This window comes from Prionailurus viverrinus, chromosome E3 (genome assembly GCF_022837055.1).
Source record: "Prionailurus viverrinus isolate Anna chromosome E3, UM_Priviv_1.0, whole genome shotgun sequence".
Classification (NCBI taxonomy): Eukaryota; Metazoa; Chordata; class Mammalia; order Carnivora; family Felidae; genus Prionailurus; species Prionailurus viverrinus.
This window is the reverse complement of record NC_062576.1, coordinates 29,582,419-29,605,347: the sequence shown is the minus strand read 5'-3', so window position 1 is coordinate 29,605,347 and position 22,929 is coordinate 29,582,419. Positions and strand designations below refer to the sequence as shown.

The 22,929-nt window shown below is 46.7% G+C and overlaps 1 protein-coding gene across 7 annotated transcripts in view; it reads right to left on the bottom strand.

Moving 5' to 3' along the window:
- The window catches only part of PDXDC1 (pyridoxal dependent decarboxylase domain containing 1), a 107,554-nt gene that overhangs the window by 5,547 nt on the left and 79,078 nt on the right, over positions 1–22,929 (bottom strand). For all 7 annotated transcript variants that reach the window (XM_047838700.1, XM_047838701.1, XM_047838703.1 and 4 more), the window contains 11 exons: positions 21,533–21,601; positions 20,624–20,702; positions 17,018–17,102; positions 16,134–16,182; positions 15,882–15,983; positions 14,952–15,077; positions 10,942–10,992; positions 5,797–5,860; positions 3,332–3,420; positions 2,289–2,394; positions 343–514 (listed from right to left, as the gene is read on the bottom strand). In XM_047838700.1, the coding sequence (XP_047694656.1) occupies positions 343–514; positions 2,289–2,394; positions 3,332–3,420; positions 5,797–5,860; positions 10,942–10,992; positions 14,952–15,077; positions 15,882–15,983; positions 16,134–16,182; positions 17,018–17,102; positions 20,624–20,702; positions 21,533–21,601 (992 nt within the window). The remainder of the gene's footprint in view (positions 1–342; positions 515–2,288; positions 2,395–3,331; positions 3,421–5,796; positions 5,861–10,941; positions 10,993–14,951; positions 15,078–15,881; positions 15,984–16,133; positions 16,183–17,017; positions 17,103–20,623; positions 20,703–21,532; positions 21,602–22,929) is intronic.

The window sequence follows — 22,929 nt, the reverse complement described above, 5'->3', positions numbered from 1 at the left end:
GTGGCCCACCGGCAAGCTGGTTCTCGGTCTTAGGGAGCCGTGCTGCTCCGTACCCCACAGTAGTAACTGTCCGTCAGCTGTGCACTTGTATGGTCTCCCCAGTAACCTGCGAGCCGGCACAGAAAGTACAGCGACAACTATTTCATGAGCGCGAGGGTGGCCACACCGCCACCGCGCTGGGCTTTTCTACGTGTCCAAAACATCTCGTTGCATTTCCAGGGGACACCAACACCGTGACCTCACATATTCACCTCCAATTTCCAAGCTGGTCCACAAAATGACCCGCCAACAGTCTTGACACGGCTAAGAAGAGTCAACCCCGCCAGGAGGCCGAACCCGTACCTGACAACCCCTATTCCGGGCCAGTTGGGGTCATCGACGTATAAGAGGCCCGCGGTCCCTGTCACCTCCTGCTTGAACTCCTCCCGCAGCTGCAGCGTGCAGGTCAGGACCGGCAGCTTGCTCTGGATGCAGGCTACCAGCTGATCCACGTCCTCTCCCCGAGTTCCTAAAACTGAGAACGACCCCGGGCGTTAGCGAAGAGTGGGAGGAAGGGCTCCCACTTCCGCCGTCAGAAAGGTCAGCGGCCGCGGGGCCTCCCGTGAGCTGGAGCAAAGGTGTAACCTAAAAGCCGCTAAGCCCATAGGGAACATCGATGTTAACGACTGAGGCAGGTGGCATCCGGGCGCAGACGCCGTTCTGTCCCGCACCGAAGATAAGACCAGCCCCTCCGTGTGACGCAAACTCTTAGTCTCGGCCCAGGACTCCGCCGGAGTCTACGCACAAGGCTCCTCGCGCAGGCTACGAAGAGGCACGCACGGTAGCATCCCGGAGAGAGAGGGATTCTGGCAGGCGTGTGTTCAGGGCAGCAGGAGGGCGGGGTGATGACAACAGCACCAAGGACAGCCCGAGAGCCCCTGGGGCTGCAGGGAGCCCACCTCGCTGCCCCTCGCTTGCGACTCCAATGTGGCAAGTGACTACACTAAGCCTCAGTACGTGATGCCCGGCCTGGGGGCCGCCGGACCCACTGGCATGTTCTTCGGCTCAGCACCCGGTCCCACGGGAGGGATTTCTCCGGCCATGGCTCCCTGGAACCAGGGTGCCACTCTGGCCGACAGCACCTGGTCTCCCAGTGTCGGAAGTGGGATGACCCCAGGGGCGGCTGGCTTCTCCCCTGGTGCTGCTTCGGATGCCAGCGGCTTCAGCCCGGCATGGCTTCAGACCTGGCATGGTCCCCCCCGCCGGGCTCCCAGGGCCCCTCGAGCCCCTACGTCCCCTTTACCAGGGGGTGCCACATCTCCAGGCCACTCACCCACATCTCCTGCCTACGAGCCTCGCTCCCCCGGGGGCTACACACCCCAGAGCCCCTCCTACTCCCTGACCTCTCCGTCCTACTCTCCCACCAGTCCTAACTATAGCCCCACGTCACCCAGCTACTCCCCAGCTTTGAGATCTGGATGCCACCGGCCATCTTCATGATGGGCTTTTCTTGGCAGGACAGTTACCCACATTTCCCTATACTGAGGTCTTTGGGTAAATATCTTTCCAAAAATGTTGAAAACATTCCATGAAAAAACAGCAAAGATTTTTTGAAAATCTTCATCTTGGAAAAAAAGATAATCAGATTTTTAATCTGATTTTTAAGACCTACTCCACTATGGCAAACACGAGTCCCCCTGAGACATTTCACACATGTGATCTGGTTTCAATCTTCACACGGCTACAGTGAGGCCGCGGGAACAGTCCTGGAGGAGAAGCTCGCTCAAGATTCCACACACGTGAAGCGGCGACAGAAGTATATGCGCCCAAGACTTTGTGTCGCACAAGCCCACGCACCTGCCGCTCTACCGCTTTCCCAAACACCTAAACGTGGAGGCCCTCAACCTTCTCTGGTCCGCCCTAATCACCAGGGGAGCTTTAAAAAATAGAGACGCGTGGGCTCCATGCCCCATGGACCAGAATCCCCGGGGTGGGGCCCGGCCGCCGGCAGCTGGCAAAGCTCCATGGGTGAGTCTCACGTGAGGTGTGGCCGGAGAACCACGGAAGGGAAGACGAAGGGCCACAGGACGCCAAAACATAGGAACTCCAGTGACTTGAGAAGTCTACTTCTGGGAAGTTCTGCTGGAAAGCTCGTCTACCCAAATTTAGCCCAAAGGCAAAGAAAAAGCCTCTTCAAAGAAAAAGAGTATCACAAGGGAAAGGAAACCAGGCCACAGCATGGACCCGAACGGACACGTCAGTGTCGCTCCCGGAACAAGGGAGGACAACTGTGGAGAATGGCTGGTTACCTGCTGCTGTCGTCAAGGGGCTGAACCGAATGCACACACCCTCCACTTCCAGGTCCATGACGGTGAGGCCGCTCGAAGGCACCAGCTGCTTCAGCTGCTCTCCCAGCTGCGGGAACACAGGCAGAGTGACGAGGGCCCGCACGGAGGGACTCCCGGCTCTCCCCACAGCCCCTCATGCGCTCAGCCCCAGACCCAAGAGACTCCCGGGGGCGAGGTTCCCTGAATCTTCTCATTCTCTTACTTACGGCAACTTTTTTTTTTAAAGAGACTAAGTTTTATGTCTTTAATTACTAAAAAATATAAGTTCATTGTAGGCAAATCTAGGAAATATGGGTAAACCCAAAGAATAAGATAAAAATGACCCACAACGCACCAGTGAGAATACCCACTGTTGACACATAATATACCCATCCCGTTCTGTCTCTATATTTTCCGTTGCCGCGAAACGTTTTGTTCGACATGCTGTGTGGTAACCTGCATTTTTTCCTATAATCTGCGATGACCATTTCCTTTCTGCCGTATACGTCCAGCTAAACAGTTTATTCCGGCTGTTTCGATATCACGGCACAAACGTATCCTAACTTCCTCATGAAGCCCGAGGCGGGGCAGGAGCCCGTTATGCTAGGACCGACACAGCTGTGGTGGACGCCCTGACACAAAAACCCCGGAGGCACAATTTCAGTGTCCCGAGGCAGCCACAGCACAGTGCGTTCGGTCCACACTGTCAGGTGCCCGGTGGTCAGGGGGCTCTGGCTCTCGGGCCTCCTGACATCGCTTCGGGCGCCCACCACAGCCGCGGTCCCCATCGTGCGGGTAGTCTGCGGCCTCACTACGTAGCAGCAAGGAAATGGTCACCGAGGGAATGATTCTGCAAGGCCCTGCCGGAATTCGCGCGGCATGCTGGGCAGTGATGTGATCAGAAGCCCTGGAAGGAAGCCCAGTGCCTTTGCAGAAGCATCCTTCCTACGGGCCCGACTTCCCAGACACGTCCATGCATCACTCCATCTGGGATGCAGACGAGAGCACGTGGCCCCCGTTCTTACCCAGCGGTTCAGGGCATCACAGGAATGTCTCTCCCGGCCGACCGTTGAAGGTGCCATGTTAGGCACCGGGACAGCTGTCGGCACTGGATCTGACACCAAAACACAGAAAAGAGGGTTCACCTTCCGGAAACACAGCTCCACACACGCTCCTCAAAGCCCCTTTCACTGAGCTCCCAACACTAACCCGGGAGAAAAGCCTCAAATACTACAGAAATCAAGTGCTGACGTCACGGGGAATGGATAGAAAAAAATGAGTACGTACATACAGGTGTAGTGTTGTCTGTCCTTAAAAAGGAAGGAAATTGTCCCGTGCTCAATACAGATGAAACGTGAGGGCGTTACATCCAGTGAAATAAGCCAGTTACACAAAGACTCACACTGTATGATTCCACTTCTATGGGGACCCTAAGGTAGCCAGACTCAGAGACACAAAGTAGATCGTGGCTGCCAGGGGCTGGAGGGGAGTGTCTAAGGGTTGTGGAGTTTCAGTTTTGCAAGACGTACAAGTTCCGGAGGGCTGCTGAACAACCACGTGAATCTGTGCAGCATTACTTAACTGTACACATTTTACCACAAGTAAACATTTTTGCATGTGTTTATCTTACAGAAGGGTTTTTTTAGCTTTATTTTTAGAGAGACAGAGTGTGAGTAGGGGAGTGGCAGAGGGAGAGGGAGACACCGAATATGAAGCAGTCTCCAGGCTCCGTGCTGTCGGTACAGAGCCGGATGTGGGGCTCGAACTCATGAACCGGGAGATCATGACCTGAGCTGAAGTCGGATGCTTAACTGACTGAGCCACCCAGACGCCCACAGGAGGGGATTTAAGCTTCCACAGTTTTTTTCTCGGGGAAAATGTAACACCTGAATACTGTCTCACAAATAGAATTCTTAGTCTCATTTGCAAAGTTTTTCTTTAAAGGAACTTCCGGAGGAAATCAAAATTAACACTGTAAGTTACCAGCTAGTCTATCAACCCCTATGCGAGGGAAGTCAGAGCACCTGAGAGCACCCCAAGCGGGCCTCACAACAGACTTCTCCTCCTTTCAAATGGCCAGGGCGCCTACTCCTGCCAGGCGGTGTGCTGGGCACGCCAGATATAAGGAAGTGTCATCTAGCTGTTTACATTCTACTGAAGAAATACCATAAAGAAAGAACTGACATCACCATATATTGTTGTTGGTGCCATGAAAGAAGGCGGGGACTCCGATACAGTATGATGGAGTCGCCTTAGCATGGACAGGGAAGGCCTCTCTAAGGAGGTGCACCTAACGGAGACCTGAATGGTGACAGGGAGCCAGCCAGAAGAAGAGTGAAGGGAAATGTGCTCGAGGTAAAGGGAACAGCAAGTGCAAAGGTCTTGCTCGAGGAAAGGGCACAATATTCTAGAAACTCAGAGAAGACCAGTCTAAGTCACAATGATCGAGAGGAGAGGTGGCCTAAAAGGAAGTCAGAGAAGACGGCAAGGGCTGGACTCCATAGGCCTTACAAGGCCTGGTACTGAGCCTGGACCTTATTCACTAGAAATAGTAAGAAACTGAGGGTCTGGGCAGCAGAAGGGTGCGAATGGATTCCCACATGTACTGCCCAGTCTGACCGCGTGCAGAGAATGGGCTGGAATGGGGTATGTGCAGTACACAGAAGTGACAGATCAGTCGAGTGGGGACCGCGGCTGTCCGGGTGAGAAGTAACGGTGCCCTGGACTAGGCTGGTGGCGCTGGGGGCACCCTGTAAAAATAGAGATTCCTGGATCCAACCTCATGAATCAAAGTATCTAGGAAGTAGAGCCCCCAAATCTCTATTTTCTTTTCTTTCTTTTTTACGCTTAACATAGTTTACGTTTTAAATAATTTAAAATACAGTGTAAACATACATTAAAAACACGATGGCAAATGAGCGTGAAAACATGAGGTTATTTGTGTGTGTGTGTGTGTGTGTGTGTGTGTGTACCTACGCACGCATCCTGGTCTCTCTTCACTCATTCTAGCACTAGGTCTAGGGACTGGCATTTGGAAACCACTGGTTTGATCACAGTTAACTATCACTAAAATGCTATTAAGGCACTTAGGACCAGAATTCTTGTGAAAATCATTAACATTTTCTGAAAAAATGATGACTGCAGATTTTAGCAGTCAAAATATTTTGGACTATCTATGTAACTTGAAATGGTTTGGGGCACCTGGGTGGCTCAGTCGGTTGAGCGTCCGACCTCGGCTCAGGTCACGATCTCACGGTCCGTGAGTTCGAGCCCCGCGTCGGGCTCTGGTGCTGACGGCTCAGAGCCTGGAGCCTGCTTTGGATTCTGTGTCTCCCTCTCTCTCTGACCCTCCCCCATTCATGCTCTGTCTCTCTCTGTCTCAAAAATAAATAAACATTAAAAATAATTAAAAAAAAAAAAAAAAGAAATGGTTTAAAATCCAAAGCCCTTAGACACAAATACAATAATTATGCTTTTTAAAGTCACCTACCTGAGCCTGGTAATTCCTGGAAAAATCTGAACACCACTACTGGAGAGCTGAGCTCATCTTCCACCTGAAAAATACAATCTGATGTTACCAATTAACATTACATCCAACACCTGCAAAATGAAACAGTGAGTTTGAAAAGCAGGCTACAGATAGCATAGGTTCTTCGTAAACACGTAAAATCCAAATGTTAATTTCAGTTGCTACAGAAATAGAAATCAAGGGTTTAGTAAAATTCCTAGAAATAATTATAAGCCGGTTCCGAGAACACAGTCCTGGATTATGACATCTGACAGAGGTATACTGAAATTAAGGCAGGAGCCAACTGTAATAATAATAAACAGAGGCCTGCCATTAAAGATCAAAGAAGAGGAAAAAGAAGAACCAGAATCAGTGCTGGGAGAGTGGAAGCTTTCAACAACCTAGAAATTATGCTAACTTAAGCAGGACTGAAACTTTAAGAAAAAAAAATTTTTTAAATGCTTATTTATTTTTGACACAGAGACAGAGTGTGAGCAGGGGAGGGGCAGAGACAGAGGGAGACACAGAATCCGATGCAGGCTCCAGGCTCCGAGCTGTCAGCACAGAACCCCACGTGGGGCTCAAACCCACAAGCCGTGAGATCATGACCTGAACGGAAGTCAGACGCTTAACCGACGGAGCCACCCAGGTATCCCTGAAACTTTTTATATAGTCACAAACAAAAAGAGGAAAACTCCTTTCTTCTCACTTTGTAAAACTTTGTAAAACAGGATGTAAGTCCTGCTGGTAATGAAGATAAACAGTCTAGAGCTGAGTCTAAGTATTTCCTAAATCACTGAAGTGGTACTTATATTCAGGACAGGCGTCCTTCATTAACTTCACTAATGACTAACTTCATTAGCAGATTTCATCACAGACGAAAATGTTCACTGCATGAAGCCAAGCCAGCACTAAGTTCACAGACGCCATCGAACAGTGGAGCGGCTCATCAGCTCCACTACGGGGTCAGGATACAAAGGGAACAGCAATGTTCTTGACAGAATATGGCACACAGGGACAGATGTGTAAGCACTCAACAGTTCTAGTTATAAAGCCTATTTTCCAAGGCTCTGCATGCGATGTCTCCATAGTGGAAACGCTAACTTGCAAAGCCAGGAGGAGCTGGCCCAAGGTCTGCGCTGTTAACCTGTCAACGGAACACAGGGATGTGATTTAGGCCAAGCAAAATGTGTATCAAATTTGCCACCTTATTAAGCTGATTGCTGTGTTACCTGTCATCTCCTTTAACTTTCACGTAAACATAAATCTATTAATGCTTTTTTTTTCTCTTAGTACTTTTAACACTTGGAGAACCTTAATATCTAAATAGAATGGAGTAAATCCAAGAAGGAAATAAAACAAAAGCAACAAAATTCTATGCCCATTCCCCCAACCTCAGTCAGGATGAATGAAGCAGGATGATTTGAGTAACCAGACTTCTATATATAGTCTAATACAGTCTTGGTTTCTAATTTCTTTGAGCTCAGTGGACTCAAATGTCAGTGCATGAGAAATACTGTACATGGTTATAAACAGAGAATTCTGGCTCTAGCAACATGGCAGACTGAAATGCTGGATTACATATACCAAAACCAAAAAAAAAAAACCCCAAAAAACCAAAAAACCCAACATAACCACTGCTAAGCTCACAAGAACAGTGAATCGAGAAAGAAAACAAAGAATATCGTCAGTGGAGCAGGGGCTGGCGAGCGGGGAGCAGGGAGGGAAACCCGCTGTAACACCCAGGGTCTTCGGGCCCATGTGCAGATGGTGGTGAGCGCACGTCATGCCAGGACCCCTAAAGGAGAAGAGGGGCAGAAAAGCTCAATCTGCCGACCAGCAAGAGGGCTTCCTGCAGCCTGAGGCTCCGTCTACACAGGGAGTAAAATGCACCACAGAGCGAAACGTCAGGTGTGCACTGCCATGGGCCGTACGTGCCATTTGGTGCAAGAGTCCCGAAGCTGTGGAATTGACAGACGGACCTTCGCCCGTCACACTTGAGAAAAACATGCAGCTCATAATGAAAAGTGAAGCACACACCCGGCAGCAGACGCAACAAGGCACAATCTGTGCTCCAAAAGGAAACATACTCTGACGACCGTGCTTAGAGAAATGAGGACCAGGAAGCATAAAAACAAAAGCAAAAACAAAAACAAAAAAGGAAAGAAAAAGAAAAAGAAAAAAGGATGACCAAAAAGGGAACAATGACTTAACAAGAGCTCAAGGGAACACGCTGGAAGGAGGCAGGTATCACTGAAAGTGAAAACACGGCCGACACAGATGAGAGGCTGCTCAGGTGCCAGGACAGGAGGCAGAGGCGGGAAGGAGGAGAGGGGCTGAAGGAAGAGGGACCCGTGACAATGTTCACTATGCTGGTGAGATCGGAGAAGGAGGTCATATATGAAAACGCAAACTGCACAGAATTAAAAAAAAAAAAAAAAAGACTCCTCAGCTTACACGAGCACAAGTCCCAACCAAGCAGGATCTACACAGTCCTCACTCGGACACACCACGGCCACAGTCAAAGTAGCAGAAGCTGGAGAGCCTCAACGACAGCAGAGATGTAAGAGCCGCACGGGGCTGAGACTTGCAGGTGTGAGGCTGAAATACCCTATTTCCCCCTTAAGCGCGAGTGTGGGACGCAGCCCACGTGCCGCCGAGCTAGCACAAGAGCAGCCTCGGTGGCGGCTGCGGACAAGACCTACACTGACACACGGACAGAGGGGCTCCCCGTGGCCTCCCTGCGCCCCGGAGGCGGCCCCGGGCCCTGGTGAGCTGGGGAAGCGGGTCGGCGCTTCGGGCCTGCGAGGTTTCCCCAGGGCCGGCCGCCTACATGGGCAAGAAGACCCCCGGGGAGCTTGCGGAAGGAGCCACTGTGCACAGACGCGGCTAATCTCACACACCCCGGGGTCAAGTCCTGGCTGTGCCACATACCATCATGTGGCTCAGGACCCGACCACACCGCCACACAGAGATGGAAATAACACCGCGCTACCACAGTGACGTCTCGAGAACCCGAGGACGCGGTATCTATGCAAGCACTACACAGATATTGTGGCGACAAAAGACATTTAATACTGACCTGTATTTTACGGTGCCTTACAATTTTCATGTTGCTTTCTCATACGTTATCTGATACGCCCTTCGTCACAAGCCACTGAAGGAGGACAAGTGCTAACTTCTGTAAACTGACCGGACACAGACTGGTCCACCGGTTAAGAACACGGGCCTCGGAGTGTGAATCACAGCTCCATCCCATCCTAGCTGTGTGGCAGGAGCAAGTCACTTAACTTCTCTGTGCCTTGGTTTCCTCGCCAGTAAAGATGCGGCAGTCGCTGCAACCGATTCCCAGATCAGACTGACTTAGGCTCCAGTATTTATGCCAAGTACCCGGCACAGTACACAAAAACCGTGAAACAAAAACAAGACAAAAGTCCCTGCCTCTACAAAGCTTTGACAAAGAAAAATAGACAATGAACAAATATACGACTTCAGGTAGTAATAACTGCCACGAACAACAAAACCCAGGGGACAGAGTGAGGGGCGGTGGTAGGCCTGCTTTAGGGGGGATGGCCAGGGAAGACCTCTCTGAAGAGGGGGTACTTGAACGAACACCTCAAGGGTAAGAAAGCAGGCATGAAAAGAATTGAAGGGAACAGTGTTTCCAGGTAGAAGGAAGAGCAAATACGAAGGCGGCTGCTGTCAGGGTTAAATGAAGGAACGTGTGTGCTGGGCGCCACGCGTGGTACACATGGTACACGGTGCGCATTTCACGACAGCTGCTGTGATGACAATTATTACCGGAGTCACAGTGCCTCACGGTGTTTGCCAGTTACTGTGTATCTACGGAGACGAGCATCCACGGGAAGGAGGGGTGCAGCAGGGCTCATGCCCGGACTGTGTACCGCCTTCCAAAGATGCTCCAAACCCACTGGTGATTAACTAGCACCAGCACAATCTCCCTGCCTGGAGAAGGACAGGGGGGCAGAGGGGACGTGAGGAGGAGCCCAAGTGGGCTCAGTGAGGGAGGGGAACAAGGTCCACAGGCCCAGCACCGCCTTGATTCCTGCCATCTTGCTCATGCTAGTCCAGTTTGGGCTTCTCTGTTTACAACCAAAGGAGTCCAACCAACATACCTTCGCCGACAACTGAGCTCACAGGCTTAGGCAGCAAAGAAAATGACTCAATATCATAGGGCGTCAGTGGTACGGCTGAAATTAGAACCCAAGTCTCCTGACTTACATTTATCCCTCTGCTTCTCCAATGGGCCACTCGCCTCTTCCAAGCTAGAACCTGGGTCATCTCAGGCCAAGTGAAAAGGCTCCAAGCTCCTACTCAGAAGGCAACGCACAGCAGCGCCCCCCTCAGGCACTTAAAGCAAACCGTGCACTAAAATGGAATCAACTATATCAACTCGAACCCCAGAAAAACTTAAGTATTAGTTTTAAACTTAACTGCATCTTGCAGGATCGTCAAAGTAACACTCAGTGGCCTTATTTAAATTAGAATCTGACCTCTATTTCCTGAAATTCTAAAATATAACGAGGCAAAAGATGAGAACATTCAAACCTGAACTGATACTTCGTTATTAGCCCTGCTAAATCCTCACGTCCCGGGTCTAATAACTGCCCTTAAGCAGCAATGTATGATAGATTCTGGCATATTTTAGGAGGATACTGGGGGAATAAAAAACAAGGCCACTCGATCTCTTCCTTATTCCCCAATCTGTGCAAATGAAAACTCTGGTGTCAGAAGGTTTCAGAAAAAGTGGCCCCAAACACTATGAGAGACAAAATGACTTTTCATTTCAGTAATATGAATGTTCTAAAATCACTGGGCAGAGGAAGTCAATAGGGTTTGTTAGATTTTTGTGCAATTCTAAATTTTAACAGAACAAAACTACACACGATTATATGAAAAGCACCACAGGGGTTCAGCATATGGTACAAATCTCTAGCTTTGTGCTCTCTGTAGAGTTAGGTCATTGGTGCGTGAATCTGTTCTGAAGAATGTGGTTTTACTGGAGCTGTCACAATTCCACTGAGATGCACCCGATCTGGAGATCATTCCAAGTCACTGACGTTAAGTTATTAACTTCAAAAATGGATCAAATCATATATACTGTACCAAGATTTTGATGTGGTTCACTTTCTTCAAACTCTCTTGTAACCGTTGACTCTGCAAAAAAAGACAAAAAATAGCTTCTAATTTTTATAATTTCATTAGATTATATGTATTTATTTAATAATTACTTGGGTTATAACTTCATTAGATTAATGATATCCATTAGACTGACACAACATATCGAAACATGGTTTCCATGATGGTTTTTGCAGGCCTGCAGACAAAAGAACTCAGGCCGATAAAGCCATCAGTCACTCGATGGCTCCTGAGTTAGGGTGCCAATTCTTGCTTTTCCAGAACCGCAAATATTCCCTGATGATTTCAGTTGAAAGTTACATTTGGGGCTTCCAGAAAAGCGGTTTCTTTCTTTTAAATTTTTTTTTTTTAACATTTATTTATTTTTGAGACAGAGACAGAGCATGAATGCGGGAGGGTCAGAGAGAGAGAGGGAGACACAGAATCTGAAACAGGCTCCAGGCTCTGCACTGTCAGCACAGAGCCCGACGCGGGGCTCGAACTCATGGAGGTGAGATCATGACCTGGGCCAAAGTCGGACGCCTAACCGACTGAGCCACCCAGGCGCCCCCAGAAAAGCGGTTTCTAATGAGACGTATGTGAATTTGTCGTACTAGCAACATAAGCCATTCTCTCGTTCAAAAACTGAGTAACTGCCAACAAAAGCAAAAAGAAACCAGTGGGACCACATCAAACTGAAAAGGTTCTGCACGGCAAAGGAAGCTATCAACAAAATGAAAAGGCAGCCTACTGAATGGGAGGACAAATTTGCAGACAATTTATCTGATAAGGGGATTAATATCCAAAATATATATAATGCAAGCAAAAAAACCCAAAATCTGATTTAAAAAATGGGCAGAAGACATAAACAGACTTTTCTCCAAAGAAGACATCCAGATGGCCAACAGGTACATGAAAAGATGCTCAACATCACTCATCATCAGGGAAACACAAATCAATCACACAATGAGATATCACCTCACACCTGTGAGAATGGCTGAAAAGAAATAACAAATGTTGGTGAGGATGTGGAGAAAAGGGAACCCTTGTACCCTGTTGGTAGGAATGCAAACTGGTGCAGCCACTATGGAAAACCAGTATGGAGGCTCCCCCAAAAATTAAAAATAGAACTACCCTATGATTCAGCAATTCTACTTCTGGGTATTCATCCAAAGAAAGCAAAAACACCAATTTGAAAAGTTATCTGCACCCTCACCATCATGACAGCATTTTTTTACAAGTGCCAAGATAAACAAACAACCTAAGTGTCCATCAATGGCTGAATAAAAGAAAACATACAGCATGTAACATACATACACAATGAAATATTATTCACCATAAAAAAGGAATAAAATCTTGCCATCTGTGACAATGGTATGATTTCTCTTACATGTGGGATCTAAAACAAAACAAAACAAAACAAAACAAAACATGCAACTCATAAATACACAGAGCAGGTTGGTGGTTGCCAGAGGCAGGGGTTGGGAGCTGGGAGAAATGGGTAATAAAGGTGACTTAAATTTTTGTTTAATGTTGTTTATTTTTAGAAGGAGAGAGAGAGAGGCAGAGAGACAAAGAGCACAAGTGGGGAGGGGCAGAGAAAGAAGGACACACAGAATCCAAAGCAGGCTCCAGGCTCTGAGCTGTCAGCACAGAGCCTGACGTGGGACTTGAATCCACGAACCGTGAGATCATGACCTGAGTTGAAGTCCAACGCTCAACCGACCAACCCAGGCGCCCCAAGGTGGTTTAAAGATACAAATTTCCAGGGGGCACCTGGCTGCCTCAGTTGGTAGAGTGTGTGACTCAATCTCAGGGTTGTGACTTCAAGCCCCACACTGGGTGTGGAGCCTACTTAAAATAAAAAATTATGTAATGATGTATAGTGATGTGTGTTAACTAGACTCGTACTTGTGGCAATCATTTCCCAATATATGCAAATATTGAATCATTATGCTGTATACCTGACACTAATATGTTAATTATAGCTCAAAAAACCCCACCCAAACTACTGAGTGCACATGTGTGCCAGGCACAGTACCTGATTCTGGGGAAGGAAAACAAAAGGTAAGTGAGAGAACACAGCATTATTACCACTATTTGGAACATGAGGTCTGGAATAACCAAACCGGAGTTCAATACCCCACTTGTAGGACGATGACTTAAGTTCATCTGCCACTTACTAGCTATGACCTTGGACAAGTCATTTAGCCTCTCTGGGCTTCAGGTCCCTCAGTTATAAGACGGGGAGGGCAGCAGCTATCTGACAGGGTGGTTATGGCAAGCGCCGGGAAGGGGTCTCTGGAGGGCAGCATGCACGTGAGGACTTCCGCCCTCACCGTTCTAGAAGCGTCTCAGCCCCAGACCTCTCATCACTGCCAGGGGGATAAAAGAACGTGTACTTCAGGGGTTCGGGGTTCATCCCTCCAACGCTTACTGAGTGTGGGACGCTGGAAAACCCCTCATGAACACCACTTGTTGGTGTGTTATCAGCAGACTTTCCACCCCGGCAAGGTTCAAATGAGGCGGTGCGTGTGCGCAGGGCACCGAGGTGGCTGCAGAGAAAATGAGTCCTGATGGCCTCCCTGGAGGATGAAGACGACGACGACGATGATGATGATGAAGGGAGAAAGCGGAGGAGGAAGAGGAGGAAGAGGAGGAAGAGGAGGAAGAGGAGGAAGAGGAGGAGGAAGAGGAGGAGGAGCCTGACTTCCGCCCCCAGGGAACCCGGCACCTGGTGACAGCCGCACGGGCTACATTTCCCTGCAGTTCCCACTACAGGGTCAGCGACAGGATGTCACTGAGGTCCTCGGCAGGACTGCAAACCGGACTGCAAACCGCTCCGTGTGCCTGCAGGCAGAGAGAGCTGCGGCGGCCTTGAGGGTTTGCCAGAGAATGTCTCATTATCTCCCTGCCCTCCGGAGGCCAAAGGGAATTGAAGGGCTCTCCCCCGAGGGCCCGAACCTTCCCCAAAGTGACTAAGTTACCGGGGCAATAAAGGCCTCTCCTTCCGAACAACCAAACTTCAACATGGGAGCCAACGGCCCAGTGAGGAAACTTTTCAGAAATGTGCTTTGGAAACATAATGACACAGACCTCAACATTACCTCATGTGACAATGAAACTACTTCCTTCAGAATGTCCCTATTGCATCAGAAACTAGCGTCAGGAGGAACCATCCTGACATGATGAACCAAAAGGCAGCTGCCACAGCAACACAAAAACATGGATTTTTCCTCACTATAAAAATGACACTTAAGGAAGTACCGATTCCACAGAACACGCTGCAGACCGAGGTTTATTCTTAAACCCATCCACATGCGACCAGGCAACACTCCAAGAGCTTCGCATGCACAAGCTCATGAAGGCCTAACCATCTTTCACATCACCCCTGTCCCCCAGGTAAGCGAACGGATTTACAGAGAGGCGACGCCATGCTTTCAGACTCAGGTAGGACGCAGCTCGCAAACTGCATAAACGTGACCTCTTTTTTGCTTTCTAAACTGTAGCATAATTACACATATACTTTCACAATTAGAACACCTCATACAGAAGGAGAGTTAGAAGCATCTCTAGAGCCTTGCCATTTGGGAGCCCAACACAGCTGGTATTAAAAATACGCAGGCAATCCATCACCCCCCTAAGGCCGCCACATTTCCTTCCCCCTTCAAGAGACAGCCGGCTGTTAACTACCCCCCTCCGCCCCCCTTTTGCTCCTCCTTCTCTCCTTGGCTCTCATCGTATCACTTCTTTCCTCATCCTACAATGACACGAGCATTCATCTAATCTGATTTCATCCGGCCACTAACGATGGGACACCCCAGCAGTCTCCCCCAGAACTTCCAACGGCGAATGTGCACTTCAGGTCTGCTTGCTTAGGAGATGCGAAATCCAGACAACACGGCATTGGATGATGAGTAAGGCAACGAGGCAGTTTTCTGTCTCTGCCTTCGCCATGGAGTATCTGTGACTCACTTAAAATGCAGGTTTCTACTCACCAGCTGGCAGGCGTGCTTAATCCTCTCCACAATCCCATCAAGCCCCAAGTACTGTAAAGACAACCACAGCGGCAGGGCACGGAGCTTATCTGCTGGCTTGTTTGATGTAAGACCGGCAACTAAAGTCTGAAAAAGCCAATATGGGTTTGTTAACCGAAGCCGATGAAGTCACACAGCTGACGTAACTGGTTGGCATATTCCCATGCACTTTGTATGCGTCAGATGCTACGCCAGGCACTTGGCTTACACTAAACATCCGTCTGTCTAACAGTCTTGTGAGGGGAGTATTCTAGGCAGCCTAGCACCGAGACCTGGCTTTCAAGGGTTCATGGCTAAGGTGTGGCAAAGCCAGGAGGAGAATCCAGATGGGCCAGAGCTCTCAGGCCCCCAAGAGGTAGCCCCTTCCACGGCTGTTCTGAGTGTCCTCAAACACCTGGCCGTTATCGACCTAGAAAGACGTTAACTGTTTTAGTAAGAATCACTGAACTGATCCACTATCAAGAACCACTTAAAAAAAATATGTATTAAAACCTTCTAGACAATGGGGATCAAGAGCTTTAACTACTCTCAATACTAACGGCGCTTCAGGGAGCCTATTCTAAGGAAGTAATTTGAAATACAGAATGATGCTCACTATGTTAGTATCAAAGTTTGGAAACAAAGGAAGATTAAAATTATAGTATTTAAAAGGCAGAATATTACAGAGTCATAAAAGGTCATAAAAAGTTCTTTGTACACACGGAGGCAAAGGGAGAGAACAGAATAAATGTATTCAGTACAGTTCCACTTGTGTTAAGAACAGGGTTTTTTTGATAAAAAAAAGTCACAGAAAAAGCATCAAGGATATTTCTACTTTTTCCGTATTTTGCTCCCAGACTCCATGCTGACTATTAGCCTCCCCCCACTCCCTCCCAGTGAGAGTGAGCTTACCAAGGCAGGATCATCGTGTTTATAAAGGGTGACTGCAGGGACGGCCGGCAAACCCAGCCACGGGCCTGGAGTCAATGTCATGCTGTCACACTTGGTTGCAGCCTAACGAAGAAAACAACGTTTTGTTACAGACCATCAGAGTACACGAAAGCCAGCACCCCCCTCAATTCATAAAAATCATGGGAAGTCATCAGGGATTAGGTCATTGTAATTCCTTCTTAAAAACACAGTATTTAGTAAATCATAACATACCAACACTGACGAGGAGACATAACCTAGGGCCAATGTTGCCAGATTCACACTGGAAGAAAAAAACACAACACTAATTATTTATTGCTGCTTATTCCTTAAGTACACTTAAACAAAAAGAAAAAGAAAAAGAAAAAAAAAGGAGGTGCTGTTCCAATCGGACATTTAAGTGTCTTTCAGCTGGGTGATCAGCTTTTAAAACAACAAGAGAAAATGTGGTGTGTACAAATTTCGGCAAAACCTTGAAAATGCACTTTACGTGTCTTCTTAGGTCTCGTTTTATATCTCTCGTAGCTGTTATTTTCCTGTCATCACTCTTTGCCAGAGAGAGCAAATGAAAACCCGGCCCGCATGGCCTGCTGAGTACGGACCACCGTGGCTGCCGGGTATCCTCCCCTAGGTCCTTCTGGGGAACCACCCCAATCTCCTCTATCAGACCACAGCCTCGGGGGGACGAGACGCCACCATCTGCTCCAGGGGTGGGCAAATGACCCGAACCGCAGGCGAGTTACAATTCCCTGGCCACGGCAATTGGCTCAGTAGGAGGCGTTTGTCGGGACTTATGACCCTCAGAACACAAACTGGAAAGCAAACTGGAGCCACTGCAACTATATTGTACCAAAATAGGAAAATGTTATCTATAGATGGAGGCAACATGGAGAAAATCAGGCCAAGTGGGGGTGGCGGGAGGGGGAGGGGGGAGACAGAATTGTTATGGGAGCCAATTCAACCACTTTGGGTTGTTTTGTTATCTTTACTACGCAACCCAAAGAGCCCTTCGTGATAATGATAATCGTTACAACAAAGTAAGAGCCTGGACAGACGGCCACTCTTTCCCAAGCACTGGGTGCAGGCCCAACATGGAGCCACCCTCGCCCCGCACTCACCCCTCCACGTGCAGCCATATGCCATACTGCTCGCAGAGTTCTTTCAAACGCCCAATCTTATCTGTGTGCCCTACTGCCGCGGTTCCTAGGATAAAACACACAAAAAACGATACTGAAAGGAATACTTTGAGCCCTTACGGCAGGATAAAAGCTTATAAATATGTTATCTAAGAAGGAAGTAACACTGTATCTGTTTTATTGAGACTGTGTACGTGAGCTGGCTTAAAACCAACTGTTACAAGCTGATCTTTCAAGGTCTGAAGCGTGCATGTTCTCCATTTTATGTATCGATAAAATCGGGCTTGTTAATTTTGTTACTTAAAATCTCTATATACTTGTTTTCCATCCACTTAATGTTGTTTCTGGGGAAACATATTAAAGTCTCTCACCAAGATTGTGGGTTTGTCAATTTATACTTGTAGCCTATCTATTTTTCCTTTAGTCTTCCTTTATACATTTCAGATATGTTCATAAGCTTTCTTAATTACTGTGCCTTAGCGGATTACACTAATTTTAATTAGCGTGGAGTCTACCTTATCTCACACGAACACCACTATAGTACTTTCATTCTGTCACCATTTGCCCAAGATACCCTTTTCCATGTTTGCTTTTTGTCATTTCTGGGTTATTAATGCTTTTTATTTAAAAAAATGTTTTTAACGTTTATTTATTTTTGACAGAGAGAGAGAGAGAGAGAGAGAGAGAGAGAGTGAGAGTGAACGAACACGAGCAGGGGAGGTGCAGAGTGAGGGAGAAACAGAATCTGAAGCAGGCTCCAGGCTTCGAGCTGTCAGCACAAAGACTTCCGCGGGGCTCGAACCCACGAACCGTGAGATCACAACCTGAGCCGAAAGTCAGATGCTTAACCAACTGAGCCATCCAGGGGCCCCACTGGGTTGTTAATTTTTTAATTAACCACCATTAAAAAAAAATGTTTATTTTTGAGACAGCGTGAGTCAGAGAGCCGGGGAGGGGCAGAGAGAGGGAGACAGGATCCCAAGCAGGATTCCAAGCAGGCTCCGTGCTGACAGCAGAGAGACTGGTATGGGGCCCAAACTCACAAACCGTGAGATCCTGACCTGAGCCTAAGTTGACGCTTAATCAACTGGGCCACCCAGGTACTCCTGGGTTATTTAAATTTAGGTGTGTCCATTATACACAGAGATAAATTTGTGGGTTTTTTTTTAAACCTAGTATGAAAAGTCCTTTGTTTTAAAACAGAACATGCATTTTGGGGCGCCTGGGTGGCGCAGTCGGTTGGGCGTCCGACTTCAGCCAGGTCACGATCTCATGGTCCGTGAGTTCGAGCCCCGCATCAGGCTCTGGGCTGATGGATCGGAGCCTGGAGCCTGTTTCCGATTCTGTGTCTCCCTCTCTCTCTGCCCCTCCCCCGTTCATGCTCTGTCTCTCTCTGTCCCAAAAATAAATAAACGTTGAAAAAAAAAAAAAAACAAAAAAAAACAGAACATGCATTTTGAAGTTGGCTTAAACATACTGAACACTTTAACCCACCCCTTGTTAAGTATGTATACACTACAGGTTGGGTAGGGAAGTCCCTCTTCACAGAGCATGAGTAAAACCTGAACTTGTGCATTCTCCTGTCTTAAACTTCCAGTTAGCAGAACCCCACCCAGTAAGCTTCCAAATTCCAACCAACTGCCTCAACAGACCCAACCGATGCCAAGTGGTCCTTTTGCAGGGTTTGGGTCTATAAACCATTTATAGCTGATTTTTGTATAGACAGTGAGGGAAGAGTTAAGGTTCAGTTTTTTTGTTTTGTTTTGTTTTTTCCCATATGGGTATTTACTTGTTCCAAGACCACTGGTGGAAAAGACCCACCTTTTTCCCTTGAAATAACTTGGCATCTTTGTAAAAAGCCAAGTGACCATATACATGTAAGTCTATTTTTTTTTAATTTTAATTTTTTAACATTTATTTATTTTTGAGAGACAGAGCACAAGCAGAGCAGGGGCAGACAGAGGGGGAGACACAGAATCCGAAGCAGGATCCAGACTCTGAGCTGTCAGCATAGAGCTTGATGCAGGGCTTGAACCCACAAACTATGATGTGAGATGACGACCTGAGCTGAAGTCGGATGCTCAAGTGACTGAGCCACCCAGATGCCCCCATGTGAGTCTATTTCTAAACTCTATTCTCTTCAATTGTTCCCACGCTTTCCTGGTTATCTGTAGCTTTATAGTAAGTCTAAAAATCAGAGAGCCTATGCCTTCGAATTTTATTTTTTCAAAATTATTTTGGCTATTCTCACATCTTCTGTATTTCCACATAAATTTTAGAATCCGCTAATCAACTTTTATAAGAAATTGTAGCCTGCCGAGATTTTGATAGGGATTGATCTATAGAATCTATAGATTCGAGAAATTAGACTTTCTAATACTGAGTCTTCCAACATAAGCATATGGCATACCATTCCATTTATTTGGGTTTTCTTGAATTTCTCTTAGCATTATTTTGTAGTTTTCAGCGTACAGATCTTGCATATATTTTGGTTTTTTTTTTTAATGTTTATTTATTTTTGACACACACACACACACACACACACACACACACACACAGAGTGCTAGCAGGGGAGGGGCAGAGACAGCAGGAGACACAAAATCCGCAGCAGGCTCCAGGCTCCGAGCTGTCAGCACAGAACCCGACGCGGGGCTGAACTCACGAACCGCACCAAGTGACTGAGCCCAAGTCGGACACCTAACCTACTGAGCCACCCAGGTGCCCCTCGCATAAACTTTGTTCAATTTAACCATAAAGTTTTCACTTTTTGATGCTATTATGACTGGCATTTAAAAAAAATTTTTTTTTTTAACGTTTATTTATTTTTGAGACAGAGAGAGACAGAGCATGAACGGGAGAGGGTCTGAGAGAGAGGGAGACACAGAATCTGAAACAGGCTCGAGGCTCTGAGCTGTCAGCACAGAACCCGACGCGGGGCTCGAACCCACGGACCGCGAGATCATGACCTGAGCCGAAGTCGGACGCCCAACCGACTGAGCCACCCAGGCGCCCCTATGACTGGCATTTTTAATTCAATTTCAATTGTACATTGCTGGTACACAGAAATCCTGCACTCCAGATCAATTTGCCTTTCTTCAGTTTCCTTAGGACTTTCTATCTGTATAACCATGCCGTCTGCAAGTAAAAACAGTTTATTCTTTCTAATAGGTGTTGTCACTTAATGATTTTTCTTCCCTGATGCACTGCCTCAAACTTCAAGTATAATGCTGAATTCGGTAATGGGAAGCTGAGCACAAAGTGGGAGCTGAACTGCTGCATGCGAGGTGGACCTTCAAGCGTGACATTTTAAGATGCAATTCAGAAAGGAAGCACATGCAAGAGAAGTACTTATAACCTAAATGAAAAAGCATACACACCAACAGAGTAAATCCCCAACAAACCAACAACTGAAGGGGATGAGAGGAGCCGAGTGCCGTGTTCTAATTCTCACCACGATGCTGACACAAACTACCTTAAACACGAGGCAAACATTTCTCAAAACTCAGGTTTTTTTGTTTTTTTTTTTAGGCTAAGTACCTTGTCTTTCTCTTATACATCCAAATGGCAGATTCCGTTCACGATACCTACCGGCATTCGCTACAAGCAAAAGGGGCAGTTTTCCTCGTTCTAGATCCTCTTTAATCAGTTTCTCCAAGAAGGCAACATCCTAGATTGAAAGGCAAATCACAGTAACGTGAAGCAAAGGGCATAAAGGTGTACAATAAGAACTTATAACTTTCAACAAAAACAAAGGACTCTCAAAATAACCACACAAACAAAATTCTTATTCTTGACCATTTTTCCATTTTATCTAATCAGGGAGATGAAAATCAAACAGTTTCCCTTGAAGACTAACTACAAAAAACAGTTAAATGAGATTAAAGTCAAAAACTGTATACATACAGGATGAATGTTTCTCTAGTTTTAAACACTAAGGTTTAAAGAAAATGTTCTCTCAAGTCCCCATATGTACCCAAAAATCTATCTTCGATATTACTCACTGATGTATCTGAACCAGATAATCAAGGTAGCTTGGAAAAAGAAACACAGGACCCTAAAACCTGTCCTTTTTGCTTCTGTCTTCAGTATGGGAAGGCCTAAAAATACGCAGAATCCAATCCCAATCCCACATTACAATAAAGAACCTCATCTTCTAAATCTGCCCATTCACAAATCCAGGCAACAGTGACAACCTTTAAAAGGATGAACTTGAGAAGAAATTTATGGCGCTCATCTGGACTCCCATGTTTCTACTTAAATTAGGTGATACAGTAATGACAAGATTCCTGAGGAGGCAGGTGCTCCTGACCTATATGCCATCCAGCCCTCGCGGACTTTCAAACCCAGAAGCATGGGTTAAGCAATGGGAAGATACAAGCAATAAACGAATAAACTAATAATTATGTGGAGGCCAGCAAACAGAACCTCAGTTGAAAGGAGGAAGACACCGTTTCAAAACACAATTCTGTATTATCTTACAAACCGAAGAGAACTCACCATCTGGTGCTGGGATCCAAACATAGTGTTACAGGGCACGCGGCACAGGCAGGGGAAGGGCAAGCCGAGCTGCCAGAAGAAACACACAATTCTGTAATCAAGATCCTTGTCACCATCCACTTAAGTCCCCTAAAGACTGTGGCACCAAGACAAGTCACAGTTACTCTTTTTAAACAATCTCGCCTGTTAGGAATTCCTAATATTATAAATATGTGTTAAAGTATATCTAGAAAGTCAAGCTAAAATTTCTAGCAGCTGAGGTTCTTATAAGAAGACACAGACAATGTAAACTTCTCTGAGTCAGCTAAATGGGTAACTATCTTTGTTATATTCTAGAATATAACAAAAAATAAAATCACTTTTCCAAACTAAGGAACAACCAAGCTGTGAGCATTTTGGGAGATAATTTAGGACCCTTCCTCTGAGCATTAGTGGTAAATAACACCAGCTAAAGGCATTCAAAGAACAGTATCTTATTTATGGATCCACCCACTCTTAACAAGCAACAAATATGGATTAGCAGATGTACACTTCTTAAAAGGAGTGAAGTCAGTGTTATGAATGGAGATGGTAACTGTCAAATACATTTTATATCTTTATTTTCAGCTTTGAGGAATTTTCAGGAATTTTGAGGAATTTTTCAGGAATTTTTAAACAGTTGCAGCATATTGTTCTGTAACTAAGACTTGGTAGCACCATTTAGAGACCAAACATTTAACGAACACTTTATGCACACCTTCTCCCTCCTTAAAAATTCTTCTTTTAAATTATGAGGAAAGGAAACCCGAGTAAAACACACATTAAAAAAAGAAAGAAATTAAAAGTGAAAATGCCCTCCCACCCCATAAGCCAACAATTAGCTACTGTTAGTATAAAACGTTCTAAACATTTTCTAAGTATTCATATATATTTTTTTAGGTATGAAAAATATACATTTTTTAAAAAAGTAAGCTTCATGGGGTGCCCGGGTGGCTCAGTCGATTAAGCGTCCAACTTTGGCTCATGTCGTGATCTCACGGTTTGTGAGTTTGAGCCCCACGTCGGGTTCTGTGCTGACAGCTCGGAGCCTGGAGCCTGGAGCCTGTTTCGGATTCTGTGTCTCCCTTGCTCTCTGCCCCTCCCCCACTCGCTCGCGCGCGCTCTCTCTCAAAAATAAATTAACATTAAAAAAGAGTAAAAATAAAAAGTAAAGTAAGCTCAATGCCCAACGTGCGGCTCGAACTCACAACCTCAAGATGAAAAGTCAGTTGCATGCCCTTCTGACTGAGTCAGCCAGGCGCACCCCTGCCCCCCATACAGCTTTTGAAGACGGGACTGCTGGGACAAGGCAGCTGTGGGTCTAGAAGAACCTGGCCTGTAGTAGGTACTCAGTAAGTAATTTGTTCCAGGTTTCTGTA